Source organism: Heterodontus francisci, unplaced genomic scaffold (assembly GCF_036365525.1).
Source record: "Heterodontus francisci isolate sHetFra1 unplaced genomic scaffold, sHetFra1.hap1 HAP1_SCAFFOLD_92, whole genome shotgun sequence".
Lineage (NCBI taxonomy): Eukaryota > Metazoa > Chordata > Chondrichthyes > Heterodontiformes > Heterodontidae > Heterodontus > Heterodontus francisci.
In genome coordinates, this window is record NW_027141473.1 from 4395794 (window position 1) to 4410632 (window position 14839).

The following is a 14839-nucleotide window of genomic DNA, read 5'->3' on the forward strand; positions in this document are numbered from 1 at the left end:
TATGCCACACAAGGGTAAATGTATAACCTATTCATATATTGTTAAAATGAATTAGTGAAAGATCAGTATACTCTAAGAATGAAATTGCGACTGTATTATGTTCGCACAATTGATTGATTATGTAATAGTGATGTTTAAATTGTGCTTTCTTCAATATTACACTGCTTATGCTTTTGCTTTGCAAATGAAATTGTAATTGTACAAGTGTATCACCTTTTATGTTGTAAGAAAGTAGTTGAAGCCCCTGCAAAACTTATGCCTTGACAGAGTTCCCGCAGGCCCCTCTTATGGCACAAGCAGGCAACGTATTGAGTGCGACCCCTCTGGGTGTTGAAGGCTGTTTCCAGACAAATAGAGACCATTAAAGGCACCTAGGTGGGATCAAGGGATTGACTTTTTAAAATGTTTTGAAGAATCGAAGGGGGGACTGTAAGAACAGAATTTAGCTTTTATAATTTTTAAGAACAGAATTACATGGGAACATTTAAGATGAAACAATTAATCAGTCATGTATTGCTAACACGCTAGCTCCAGTGCTGTAGGGAGGGACAGCTTATCAGAAATGACTTCATAACTTCAGGTCTGCAGAGGCAACTTGGCCTTGCAGCTGGTACAGCGAGAGAGCGAGACATTGTACTTCAACAGCACTCTTCTTATCACCCAGACATGACAATCCTAGGGAAAGGCTAGAATGAAAAACATACCGACCAGGCTAATACACGCCCCCTTGTTAGAGGGTGGCTCAGCCTACCCTTCAGATTCAGCAGTTGCTGAGTTTTTTATATTTGCTTTTATATTATACTGTTTAAATGTTATTTGAGTAAATAGATCCATATAATCCTAGTGAATATATATAATCATATATAAGTTGATCAGTAGAGAGAAGGTTATCATAGAATGATAAAAGGGGGGAATGTGGAAGTGAGCAGAACGACATGGCACTATGCTAGATGCGAAATATAGCCAAGTTAGGAGTAGTCACTTTGTTGAGCTCTGATGAAATGATTTAAAGCTTGAGAAACTGCAATGAAATAGTTAAAAGTAAAGGCTGAGAGTGTGAGATCGTATAAACTTACAGGCACTGGTAATTGCAAGGACATTTGTTCATTCATGACTTGATTGTGTAACTCCTTGTGGTTTGGAACAAATGGATTCCTGTGAGACATGCTGGCCATCCCTGTGTGAGTGATGATAAGGAATGAAAGGCCACACTATCACTGTATACTGTTGCTGCTTGGTGTTAGTTCATGATGTGACTTGATAGCGATTACAGGATCCCAGGACTTATGACAATTGTGGGAAGCAAAAGCAGTATCTGTGGGAATCAAAATCAGTATCTTGTTTCTAACTCTTCTTCCTTTGCTAATTGTCTTAATGTCTGTTTTCTTTTAATCTTGCTGGTACAAAACGATATTTTATTAGTAACAAGTATGTATTGAGAATGGAGTGTATTGTCACCTCAGTACAGATGTACTGCATGTCACCACGTGGGTGAAGTCGAATTGTACCGCACTGATTGGTTAAACAAGGAGGTGTAGCATGAATCTTAATGTATAAACAGTAGTACCTGTATCACAAACTTCACTTACTCTGCGGGGGGGGGGGGGGGACCCGACAGACTCTGGTGGAGTCAGTGCCGCTGTTCTCAGAGTAAGTCCGCTGGCGACTGCGCAAATAAAGTAATTGATTTTACCTACACATCCGACTCGGTATATTTACTGAACCAGACTGAAGGCAAAAAGAACTCAGATTTACAAAGGCATATGGGATACTTGCCTTTATTAGCCGAGGCACAAAATATAAGAGCAGGGAGGGTATGATAGAGCTGGATAAAATGCTAGTTCGGCCACAGTTGGTGTACTGTGACAGTTCTGGACGCCACACTATAGGAAGGATGTGCTTTCACCGGAAAGGGTGCAGAGGAGTTTCACCAAGAATCCTGCCTGGGCAGGAGAATTGCAGATATGAAGAGAGACCGGATACGCTGTTTCTTATTTTCTTTACAGCAGAGAAGGCTGAGGAGGGACCTGATAGAGGTACACACAATAATGAGGGGAATATACTGGGTAGATAGGAAGAAAACTGTTTCTTTCCCATTGTGGAGGTGTCAATAACCATGGGCTATAGACTCAAGGTAACAGCTAGGAGGTTTATTGGGGATTTGAGGGGGGAAATCACACAGAGAGTGGTTGGAAACTGCAACACACCGGCTGAAGTTGTGGTAGAGGCAGGGATCCTCACAACAATCTAGAAGTATTTAGATAAGCTCTTAAAACGCAATATCAAAAAGGGCTACGGAAAAAGCGCTGGAAAATTGGATTAGAATATATAGGCTTGATGGCCAGTGCAGACACGGTCGGTCGAAGGGCCTGTTTCTGTGATGTATAGGACTTGAACACACTCTTACCCCCGTGGATGTGGTCACGAACTTCATGACAGTAACTGGTGAGCAATAACCTGCTCACTGATGGTCAGTTTGGGTTCTGCCAGGGCTAGTAAGCCTCATTACAGCCTTTGGCCAAACATGGACGAAAGTGCTGAGCTCAAGAGGTGAGGTGAGAGTGACGGCCCTTGACATCAAAGCAGCATTTGACCGAGTATGGTATCAAGGAGCCCTCGTAAAATTGAAGTCAATGGGAATCAGGGATAAAACTGTTCACTGGTTGGCGTCGTACCTAGCACAAAGGAAGATGGTTGTGAATGTTGGAGGTCAATCATCTGAACACCAGGACATCATGCAGGAGTTCCTCAGGGTAGTGTTTTGGCCCAGCCATCTTCACCTGCTTCATTAATGACCTTCCTTCAATCATAACCTCAGAAGTGGGTTATTCGCTGATGATTGTACAATGTTCAGAACTATTCACGACTCCTCAGATACTGAAGCAGTCACTTTAGAAATTCAGCATGAGCTAGACAATATCCAGGCTTGGGCTGAAGTGGCAAGTGGCATTCACGCCACACAAGTGCCAGACAGTGATCATCTCCAACAAGAGAGAATCTAAGCATCTCTCTCGACTGTCAATGGCATTATCATCTTTGAATCATCCACTATCAACATTCGGGGGGTTACCATTGACCAGAAACTCAACTAGATTAGCCATATCAATACCGTGGCTACAAGACCAGGCCAGAGGCTATTCTGTGGCGAATAACTCACCTCATGGCTCTCCAAAGTCTGACCAACATCTACAAGGTGCAAGTCAGGAGTATGATGGAATAGTCTCCACTTGCCTGGACGTGTGCAGCTCAAACAAAGCAGCCCGCCTAAAATTCACTAAAATTCACTCCCTCCGCCATCGACGCACAGTGCGAGGAGTGTGTACCATTTACAAGAGGCATTATGGCAACGCACCATGGCTCCTTAGACAGCACCTTCCAAACCGCGTCCTCTACCACCTAGAAGGACAAGGGAAGGAGATGCATGGGAACACCACCACTGACAAGCCATACATCATCCTGACTTGGAATTATATCGCTGTTCCTTCACTGTTGCCGGGGCAAAATCCTGGAACTCCCTTGGAAACAGCAATGTGGGTGTAGCTATGCTATATGGACTGCAGCGATTCAAGAAGGCAGTTCACCAAGACTTTGTCAAGGGCAATTATTGATGGTTAATAAATGCTCTCCTAGCCAGCCACACCGCCATCCCAGGAACGAATTTAAAAAGCACGAGCAGACCCAGCCGAAATACAGCGTCTGGTGGCCATTGCCTGAGCTTCCAATGTAGCACAGGCGGCAGACATCCAACGTGGAAGCTCATACTGAGGTCATGAGATCCATGCTTGCTGCCATGCAGGATCAGACTTCTGCCATCAGGGCTGTGAATCTAAGAGCTCAAAGGGATTTGCAGGCTGTCCCAGCAGTACAGCAATCTGTGATCCAGTAGATTACTAGGATTGCTAAATTGTCGTCACGTGGGCTCTTTGGAGCATGAACCTGCTGTTCTCTCTCAGGATGTCAGCCTGTTCTCCCTTCATTGCCACTCCACCAGTGTCCTTGCTGCTGCCCGTCAGCCAGCCCAGGCTGCAGCTGCCCATGCTGAGGTGGTGCAGTCCGAATCTGGGACTTCAAGGCCCAAAGCTGCTCGAAGGCATCCTGCAAGGCAAACTGCAGTGAAAGTCAGTAGGCTCCCACCAGCCGTGCTGCAGCCACTGGGGAAGAACGAGGCAAGTTGAGGGAACGCACAAGGTAGACAGTAAGGGAATAAACGAAGGTGAATAGGTCAATTTTGTTTGTACAATTGGACGTGTTGTTGGATAAAGATATTAATAAATATGTTTTTGTTGGTGGTCGTTTTTATTGCAGGATAGTGACCAAAGGGATGCTGTGATGGGTGTAACAGTGAAGAGTGGGGGATTCATGTTGCTGAGGCAAGTTATCCGATGGGAACTGGAATCTTAGCAGGCACTCTCCGACAGGCTGTCTGCGTCAAAGGTGCGCAGGAGCTATTCTTCCTGCCTTCTCTTCCTTCTCCTCTGGTGGCCTCCGGATTCCTGGCAGCAATGCCTCTGTCCCCGTGATGGTGATGATATAAAGGGTGCAGCAGAACATCATGAACTTGGACACTTGCTCCAGTGTGTATTGGAGGACTCCCCCCGGAGCGGTTCAGACATCGGAAGCATTATTTCATGATTCCAGGATCTTTCTGGTGGCTACATTGCTCACGTTCTACACGTGGTTGGTCAGTAGTAGGGGTGTAGAGGGAGGGGAGTTTGTGGAGATAAGAGGTCATCAGCCGTGTATAGAGGGGGTAGCCTTCTCCTCCAGGAAGCCACATTCTGTTTCTCTATGGAGGGATGAAGATTATGGAACTGGCTGTCTGTTTCACAATGCTTGCACATTAACAAGAACATAAACTTTGGGGCAGTAGTAGGGCAGTTGGCTCCTCAAGACTGCTCCACTCTTTAATACCATCACGGCTCATCTGATTGTGGCTTTAACTCCATTTTCCTGCTGGTCCCCAATAACCCTTGACTCCCTTGTTGATCAATGGAGTGAGAGTTCGCTCTGCACCGCTCTCCCTTGCCATGGGGACCCTATGGAGTCGCCTACACCACCGTAAATCCCACGATCCTGACAAAGCCACGGGACCTCTCATTCTGCTCCTCCCTGCTGAGGGAAAGAATATATATTCTCCTAACCCAGCATAAATGGGCTCTGTCACCTAGCGGATAGATCGATGGACACCATACCGGGAGATGACGGATGTGTCACCCGCTCCTTTCTCGAAAGATCAAAATCCACAGAAGTTAAATGAAACTGTAACCTTAACGGCCACTGACAGCTTCGTCCTCATCCTGGTGTGAGGCTCCATGTTGTGTTGCAGGAGGTGCCACAGCTGTGTGACCACATCCTTATTGAATCAGAGTCACCTCACAGACTGCTCCTGGGTTAGGTGTAGGTAGGAGAATTGTTCTTGGTAAACCCGGGGTGGGTAGGGCAGAGCCCCCTTCCTCCTCCCTCTTTACAGAGCTTCCCCTCTCTGAAGCCTCTGTTCCACTTGTTGGTCATGTTACAGTCCCAGAGACTCTGTAACTTAAGTCCCCATATCTAGTACAGAGTTGAATCATCAAATCCTCTGGCCTCCCTGATCGTCTGCCTCCCTGAACGTCTGCAGCAGCTCACAACACAATCTATAATAAAAACATCCACAGTACCTCCATTAACTTCACAATAGCATACGTAAGTCAAAATCCCCTCACCTGTAAGTTGGATTCCTTGTCCTTGTCCTCAGGTTCAGTTGAGAGTAAGTAACACGGCGGTCAATGGACATGCACCGACTAAGTTTAGTTTAGTTTATTTTTGAGATACAGCACTGAAACAGGCCCTTCGGCCCACCGAGTCTGTGCCGACCATCAACCATCCATTTATACTAATCCTACACTAATCCCATATTCGTACCACATCCACACCTGTCCCTATATTTCCCTACCACCTAGGGGCAATTTATAATGGCCAATTTACCTATCAACCTGCAAGTCTTTGGCATGTGGGAGGAAACCGGAGCACCCGGAGGAAACCCACGCAAACACAGGGAGAACTTGCAAACTCCACACAGGCAGTACCCAGAATTGAACCCGGGTCGCTGGAGCTGTGAGGCTGCGGTGCTAACCAATGCGCCACTGTGCCGCCCCTAAGTTTGAAAGACGTGCAACAAAGTAGTTGGAATGGTCACTGACGTCAAATTGAGACGCCTCCTCACACCTTTTTTATTATTTTATGCGATGTGGGCATCACTGGCTCAGGCAGCATTTGTTGTTCATCCCTGATCGTCCTTGACAACTGAGCGACTTGCTAAGCCATTCCAGAGCGCAATTAAATGTCAACCACATTTCTGTTGTTCTGTAGTTACATGTAGGCCAGACCAGGTAAGGATGGCAGATTTCCTATCCTTAGCGATATTAGCGAACCTCCTGGGTTTTAACGTAAATTGATGATAGTTTCATGGCACTATTACTGAGACAAGATTTCAACTATAGACGTTTTATTAACTAATTTAATTAATTACAACCCACGAGCTGCCATGGTGGGATTTGAACTCCTGACCCCAGTGAATTAGCCCTGGCCTCTGGATTACTAGGCCAATCATATTACCACTATGCCATCAAACCGCTTAACATCATATGTATGGTCCTCCCAGGCTGGAGTACTGACAGTATAGCGTATTGTGCTGGTCCCCCAGTAGTGGCTGACAGTGTGGCTCGCATCATTTTATGGATCCAGGCTTCTTTATTGTTGGCACCAGTGGCACGGTAGGTCAAAAACCACTGCCAACTGCGACAGATCCTTGAAAGCAAAGTTTTGCAGGAATATGGAGATGGACAGGTGACATTAAGGCAGCATTTGACCAAGTATGGCATCAAGGAGCCCTGGCAAAACTGAAGTCAATGGGAATCAGGGGGAAAATTCTCCGCTGGCTGGAGTCATACCTAATGCAAAGGAAGATGATTGTGGCTGTTGAATATCAATGCTCTGAGCTCCAAGATATCACTGCAGGGGACCCTTATGATAGTGTCCTAGGCACAACCATCTTCAGCTGCTTCATCAATCATAATGTCTGAATTTGGGCTGTTAACCGATGATTGCACTATGTTCAGCACATTGACGACTCCTCGGATACTGAAGCAGTCCATGTAGAAATGCAGGAAGACCTGGACTTATCAGCTTGGGCTGATAAGTGGCAAGTAACTTCCGCCCCAAACAAGTGCCAAGCAATGACCATCTCCAACAAGAGAGAATATAACCACCTCCCCTTGACATTCAATGGTTTTACCATCGTTGAATCCCCCACTCTCAACATCCTAGGGGCTAGCGTTGACTAGAAACTGAACTGCAGTAGCCATCTAAATACCATAGCTACAAGAGCAAGTCTGAGGCGAGGAATCCTGCGGCGAGTAACTCATCTCCTGACTCCCCAAAGACTGTCCAAAATCTATAACACACAAGTCAGGAGTGTGATGGAATATTCTGCACTTTCCTGGATGGGTGTAGCTCCAACAACACTCAAGACGCTCGACACAATCCAGGACAAATCATTCCACTTGATTGTCACCCCATCCGCAAATATTCACTCACTCCACCTCTGACGCACATTGGCAGCATTGTGTACCATCTACAAGATGCACCGCAGCAACGCACCAAGTCTCCTTAGACAGCACTTTCAAAACCCTCGACCTCGACCAACGAGAACGACAATGGCAGCAAATGCAAGGGAACACCACCACCTGCAGGTTCCCCTCCAAGTCACACACCATCCTGACGAAGAACTATATCGCCCTTCCTACACTGTCGCAGGGTTAAAATCCTAGAAATCAATTCCTAACAGCACGGTAGGTGTGCCCACCCCACATAGACTGCAACGGTCAAAGAAGGCAGCTCACCACCATCTTCTGAAGGGTAATTAGGTCTGGGCAATAAATGCTGGCTTAGCCAGGGACGCCCACATCCCATGAAGGAATTTTTTTAAAAGGATGAGGGTATTTGGAGGGGTGAGACCACGGAGAGATTCAAACACAAGAATGAGAATATTACAATTGGGTTGCTGCCAGACTGGGAACCAATGTAGATCAGTGAGTAGAGGGGTGATGAGTGATTCGGATTTGTTGTGAGTTGGGATGCAGGCACCAGAGTTCTGCACGGGCTGTGGTCTATGAGGTGTGTAGCTGGTGACCGGGATAGAATTGGAATGATCAAATATCGATTGAACAAAGGTATGGAAGAGGTTTATGCAACAGCTCTGCTGAGGCAGAGGTGGTGACGAGCGGTATTGCAGAGCTGTTAGGACGCAGGGTAAGTGATGGAGACAATCTGAGGATGGACTCAGCTCAGCATTGACTAGATACCAGAAGTTGTAAACAGACTGGTTGAGCTCCACAGAGAAGGATGCAGATTGTGGATAAAGAATGGTGTTTGTGATGGAGACTGAAGATAGTAGCTTCAGTCTTCCCATGACTTAAATGAACGAACATTAATTCAATGAAATATAGTTTCTAGATCTAATAGTTGGATACAGAGACTTACCGGGCACACCAACAATAGCGAGGATTGGATAGTAAATCGCCTGAATCATCTTCAGTACATAAAAGATCCGGTCATCTAATTTTACCCAATAATAATCTGCAATAAAATAGTAAAACCAATGGGATAAACTCCTGTCCATTATTGTCACATTCCAATCGATTGTCCTCAGATTCTGGCCCATTGTTGTAACATTCCAATGTCTTGTTTCCAGATTCTGATCCATTATGTAACATTCAAATCTATTGTGCTCAGATTCTGATCTGGCCTATCACTCTCGCTGGAGCTTCTAATCTCTGTTAGTACCGGGGTTGATGTTCCCACTGACACTATGGAATGACACAATGAAAGTTATTTCTTATTAAGAGAAGAGAAAATCCCTCCAGTGACACAATTAGGGTCCATGGAGACTGATGTTAATCACGATCACTAAACAAACAGGTTCGGTTAACTACTTTCAAGCGAACATTTTTTTCTGTATTTTAATAAAGTAGAACATTTACCTATTCTGGATGAGATGTATGAGGAATGCTGAAGGAAGGAATGGTGGAAAAAGCAGATGCACTGTCCAGACTTTTCAATACTCCTTGGATATGGGAGTGGTGACAGAGGACTGGAGGTTGTAAATGTTGCATCCTCTTTATAAAAGGAGAGACTGAATTAACCCTGCAGTTTCAGTCTAACATCTGTGGCAGTAAATTTCTAGACACTATAAACCTGCACTAAATAGATCTTGCTTGGAAGAACGTGGGTGAATAAATGACAAGCAGCATGATAGATTATTGGCAAAGCATGTCTGATAAACTTGATAGGGTTCTTTGATAATGTAGCAGCGAGTGTTTATGAGGGTAGTGTGGTTAGTTGTATGTCTAAGGATTTTCAAAAGTCCTCTGATGATATGGCATTTCATACACTTGTTCGGAAAAATGAAAGTCACGGTTTAATGGGACAGTGATAGTGTGAATATGATGCTGAATCAGGGACAGAAAGTAGAGCGAAATGGTGAAAAGTTATTTTACAGATTGGTTGTGGAGGGTGGAGTATACAGTGCGGTTCCCCAGGGTACATAGGAAAATAGGAGTAGGAGTAGGCCATTCAACCCATATAGCCTGCTCTACCATTCAATACAATCATGGCTGATCATCCACTACAATGTTTTTATTTCGACATTATCCTCATATCCCTTTATGTCACTGGCATTTGGAAATTTTTCAATCTCTGCTTTAAACATAGTAAATGACTGAGCTTCCACAGACATCTGAGGCAGAGAATTCCAAATATTCACAAGCGTCTGAGGAAAAAAAACATATTTTCATATATCTACTAAGTGGCTTCCCCTTAGACACCTTAACCAGGTGGAACATCTGAGCTGTATCTACCCTGTCTATCCCTTTAAGTATTTCATAGGTTTCAATGAGATCGTCTCTCATTTTTCGAAACTCCAGAGAATACTAGCCCAGCTTACTAACCTTTCTTCACAGGACAGGCCCGCCATCCCAGCAACAAGTCTTGTGAAGCTTCGTTGCACTCCCTCTATGGCAATAATATCCTTCCTAGGGTAAGGCAACCAAAATCAAACACTGTACTCCAGGTGCTGTCTAACCAAGATTCTATTCAACTGAAGCAAGACTTCACTACTCCTGTACTCAAATCCTCTTGTAATAAAGGCTACAATACCATTAGCCTTCCTAATTGCTTGCTGCACTTGCATGTTAGCTTTCAATGACTTATTGACAAGGGCACACAAGTGCCTTTGTCCTTCTCCATTTTCTAACCACTTACCATTTAACAAATACACTGGACATCATTTCCTCCTGTCAAACTGCATAATATCAATTGTTTCCACCTTATATTCCATGTGACATATCCTTGCCTACTCCCTGCACTGGATTTTATTAGCATGCCGCCCATCACAGAGACACGCTTTAAAATCTGTGACATACCAACTCTGAGCACCACCCGCCGAGCCCTTGCAATATTACATGCGGGGGCTCATAACCATTATGGTGATGCGCTGCCGAGCTCCCTCACCACCCACCATAATACTGGGCAGAGGCGGGGCATCCATCGCAGTGACGAACCTTTTGACAGCTGTACATCATGTGTATGCACTATATTTAAAGCCCCCCAGCACTTAATTCCTGGCACCCTTCAAAGAAATTCTTCCCTCACTGTTGAAGAGTGGGGCGGCTGTCAATCTGGCAGCAAAGCAGAAAGTGCTGGGGAGACTCAGCAGGTCAGGCAGCATCTGTGGAGAAAGAAACATCGTTAATATGACCAAGTTCACAGACTTGAAAATTAACTCTGCTTCTCTCTCCAAAGATGCTGTCAGACCTGTTTAGTTTCGCCATAACTTTCTGCTTTGCTGCCACAAACATACCTTGCTGTGCCCCACTATCCTGTAAAGTTGTGATCCTCTTCTTCCACTCAAGTGTTACATTCCTTCTTGTCCTGCACTGGGTGAATAATCTGAATGTTGCACATGCCAGGGCGTGAGACGTAATTGTATCATATATGGCAAATACACAACAGAAATAAAACCATAATGGAAGAATATCGACATACTATGGGCTTTAATCATCTGACTATGAAAAGACACTGACTATTATGCATTTGAAATCGGTATTCATTTCTCTGCTGACCGTTCTATGAAAAGACATATCACACCAATTAAAGGATCGGTTCAAACAACCAGGAAAATATGTTTATATTCTGGGTGCATCGGCAGCTAGAAATATTACATCAATAATTTTGATTAGCTGCTGCAGAAGCAAAGTGTACGTTAACACGTGATGATCTGTCCGAGATGATAAACGATAACAACAGTACAGGTTTCCTCAGCAGTCCTGCATTGGTTTTCAAACATGTGCAAGAAGAACCTTGCAGCCAGAAATTAGAGCAATTACACTGTGGAATCACCTTTGCATTTAAAGGATCAGAGCAAAAGCTGAAGACGGCAGAGGGGTACAATAGGGTGGCCCTACCGTTCAGCAAAGCTTCTCTGGTCACTGTCCTCCAGGCTGTGCGGGCAAGGCGGGATGTAATTTTCCACAGCGATGGTAATAAGAGGCCTTCCCGCCTGACCAAGGCAGCCTAACTGGAGATGGCACAGAAGGTGAGTAGTTTCGGGGCCATCCCGCATCAAAGGGTCCAATTCCAGAAGAGGGAGAACAAGCACTCCCCCAGCCAGCTGGGGTTCTCTATGCCTCATGTACAAAGGTGGCGACCATCAAAGTCAGCCACAGCCAAACGCAATCATATCAGCAACCTTCCTACAGCCAGGCTGCCAGCAGAGAGGTGGCACCACGTAGGAGCATCCACAAGCATCTCCAAAAACAACATGACACAAATGGGTCTGCACGCGTGAAGAAAAGTTCAGAAAGGCTGAAATCAAAGTCTTCTTCACTAAAATGTGTGTTGCTTTTACTGTGTGAACGAAGTGTGCCAACGATCGTGTCTCCTCGCACTACATCATTGGCTTTTCAGAACTGCCAATGTATGGAATAACATCACTGTCTTTTCAGTATTACTCCTGTGCGTTTCCACGGATACAATAACATGGACAGTGGCTCAATATGCTGCTCCCAGTAATGGTAGATGCAAAAATGTTGCATCTGCGAACTGCTGCACAACAGGGTGCCGTGTGTTTTCCTGAGCCCATGGTAGTTCCTATGGTGTGGAGAACCTTTGATCAAGAAGGCACTGCTCTATATCCCTAGCTAGCTGCTAGCCTTGCATGGGGCGCCTGAATGATATTTGTCCTCCCAAGCGCCTTTCCTATCGTAGGTTTCAGCGTCCTCATAAGCCGAGCAGGAATCCTGCTGAAATCTCTCCTAATCATGTCAGGCCTCTCCCCTATTGGGTGCATAGTTGTGCACAAAATAGCGAGCATCAAAGAAAGGCGATGCCCTTTTCGGCCCGGAGGACAGGACATTACCCTATTTATCTAGGCATTGAAAGTGCTTTTTCAGCATGCAGATGGCCTGTTCAATAGTGGCTGTTGTCGCTCAGCGGCAGGCATTGTGTTACCCGTCTGCAGCAATGGCGGGGTCTCTCACTGCTGTCAGAAGGCTTGTCTGCTAGGAATAGCCTATGTCTGCAAGAAAGCACCCCTCTGTCTGAGCCAGTTCACTGAACAGCAGCAGCAGCTGGGACTGGCGCAAGACCCATGTGTCCTGGCAACTGCCTGAGAGGAGGGCCTGGTTTTGCCTGAAGCGTACCCGCTGATCACATACCAGATTCAGCTACATTCAGAGGGTTCCTTTTATGGTGACGTCTGCACGGGATGGCATGGTGGGAGGCTCGCTGGCCACATGGGTGCAGTGTATGAACCCTAAAACCTTTGGTGTCTGGCAATGGTGCCAAAACGAATGGCCCTCTGGGACTGGCTATGAGGGTCCGTCCAGAAGTGGACTTACTCACTGACCCTCCACTACAGGACATCGGCAACCTCCCTGATGCAGTGGTGCAGTGCCGACTCTTTTATCTCCGCTGGGCTTCTGAAATCTGCAGAGGTGTCAAGCTTAAGAGCCACTGCCACTATGAGGACCACAGGCATAGGATGTAGAGCAAAGTCCATGGGCTTCAAGTTGACAAGGAGCTGGGCACAGCGACATGTCACCACCCTCTCTCCATGCGCAAATGCCTCTGACACTGGTGCTCTGACATCCACTGACATGTCATGTGGTGTCTGCAGAAGCGAGCAGTCCTTGGGGGATGCTGCTTACGACCGGGGGCCCCTACATAGAACATAGAAAGAACATAGAACAGCACAGCACAGGACAGGCCCTTCGGCCCACGATGTTGTGCCGAACCTTTAACCTACTCTAAGATCAAACTAACTACCTACTCTTCATTCTACTATCATCCATGTAACTATCCAAGAGTCGCTTAAATGTCCCTAATGTATCTGCTTCTACTACCACAGCTGGCAGTGCATTGCACGCACCCACCACTCTCTGTGTAAAGAACCTACCTCTGACATTTCCCCAAAACCTTCCTCCAAACACCTTAAAATTATGCCCCCTGGTGATAGCCCTTTCCACCCTGGGAAAAAGTCTCTGGCTATCCACTCTATCTATGCCTCTCATCATCTTGTACACCTCTATCAAGTCACCTCTCATCCTTCTTCGCTCTAATGAGAAAAGCCCTAGCTCCCTCAATCTTTCTTCGTAAGACATGCCCTCCAGTCCAGGCAGCATACTGGTAAATCTCCTTTGCAATTTCTCTAAATCTTCCAAATCCTTCCTATAATGAGGCGACCAGAACTGAACACAATATTCCAAGTGTGGTCGAACCAGGGCCTTATAGAGCTGCAGCATAACCTCACGGCTCTTAAACTCAATCCCCCTGTTAATGAAAGCCAACACACCATACGCCTTCTTAACAACCCTATCAACTTGGGTGGCAACTTTGAACGATCTATGGACATGGACCCCAAGATCCCTCTGTTCCTCCACACTACCAAGAATCCTGTCTTTAAGCCTGTATTCCGCATTCAAATTCGACCTTCCAAAATGAATCACTTCACACATTTCCAGGTTGAACTCCATCTGACACTTCTCAGCCCAGCTCTGCATCCTGTCAATGTCCCGTTGCAACATACAACAGCCTTCCACACTATCCATAACTCCAGCAACCTTCGTGTCTTCGGCAAACTTGTTAACCCAGCCTTCCACTTCCTCATCCAAGTCATTTATAAAAATCACAAAGAGCAGAGGTCCCAGAACAGATCCCTGCGGAACACCACTGGTCACAGAGCTCCAGGCTGAATACTTTCCATCTACTACCACCCTCTGAATTCTATGGGCCAGCCAATGTTGTATCCAGACAGCCAAGTTTCCCTGAATCCCATGCCTCCTTACTTTCTGAAAGAGCCTACCATGGGGAACCTTATCAAACGCCTTGCTAAAATCCATATACACCACATCCACTGTTCTTCCTTCATCAATGTGTTTTGTCACATCTTCAAAGAATTCAATATGGCTTGTGAGGCATGACCTGCCCCTTACAAAGCCATGCTGACTGCCTCTAATCAATATGGACTTCAATTGCCTGTTCATTTTGACCGCGGCGCATACAGATACTCAGAAGAAGCGCATCACACAACCGAAGATGAGACATACCCATTTGCATGTTATAAATGCAGTTGTTTCCTTCACGTAGGTTCTTGAACAGAAGGGCACATGACAGCCACCTATTTCAACGTAAAAGGCAGAACTGTGAATCGGGAGGCGGCGGGATGCAGAATGAGGAGGAGAAGGAAGCGTTTTACAAATGGTAATTGGGGTGATGCTGCCGAGCAGTGGGAAGGTTGCACCGA

General features: G+C 45.8%; 1 protein-coding gene across 1 annotated transcript in view; it reads right to left on the reverse strand.

Annotated features, from left to right (window-relative positions):
- The window catches only part of LOC137363806 (probable G-protein coupled receptor 139), a 36518-nt gene extending 27859 nt beyond the window's left edge, over positions 1-8659 (reverse strand). The window contains exon 1 of the mRNA XM_068027363.1: positions 8521-8659. Within this exon, the coding sequence (XP_067883464.1) occupies positions 8521-8659 (139 nt within the window). The remainder of the gene's footprint in view (positions 1-8520) is intronic.
- Positions 8660-14839: the final 6180 nt, after the last annotated feature.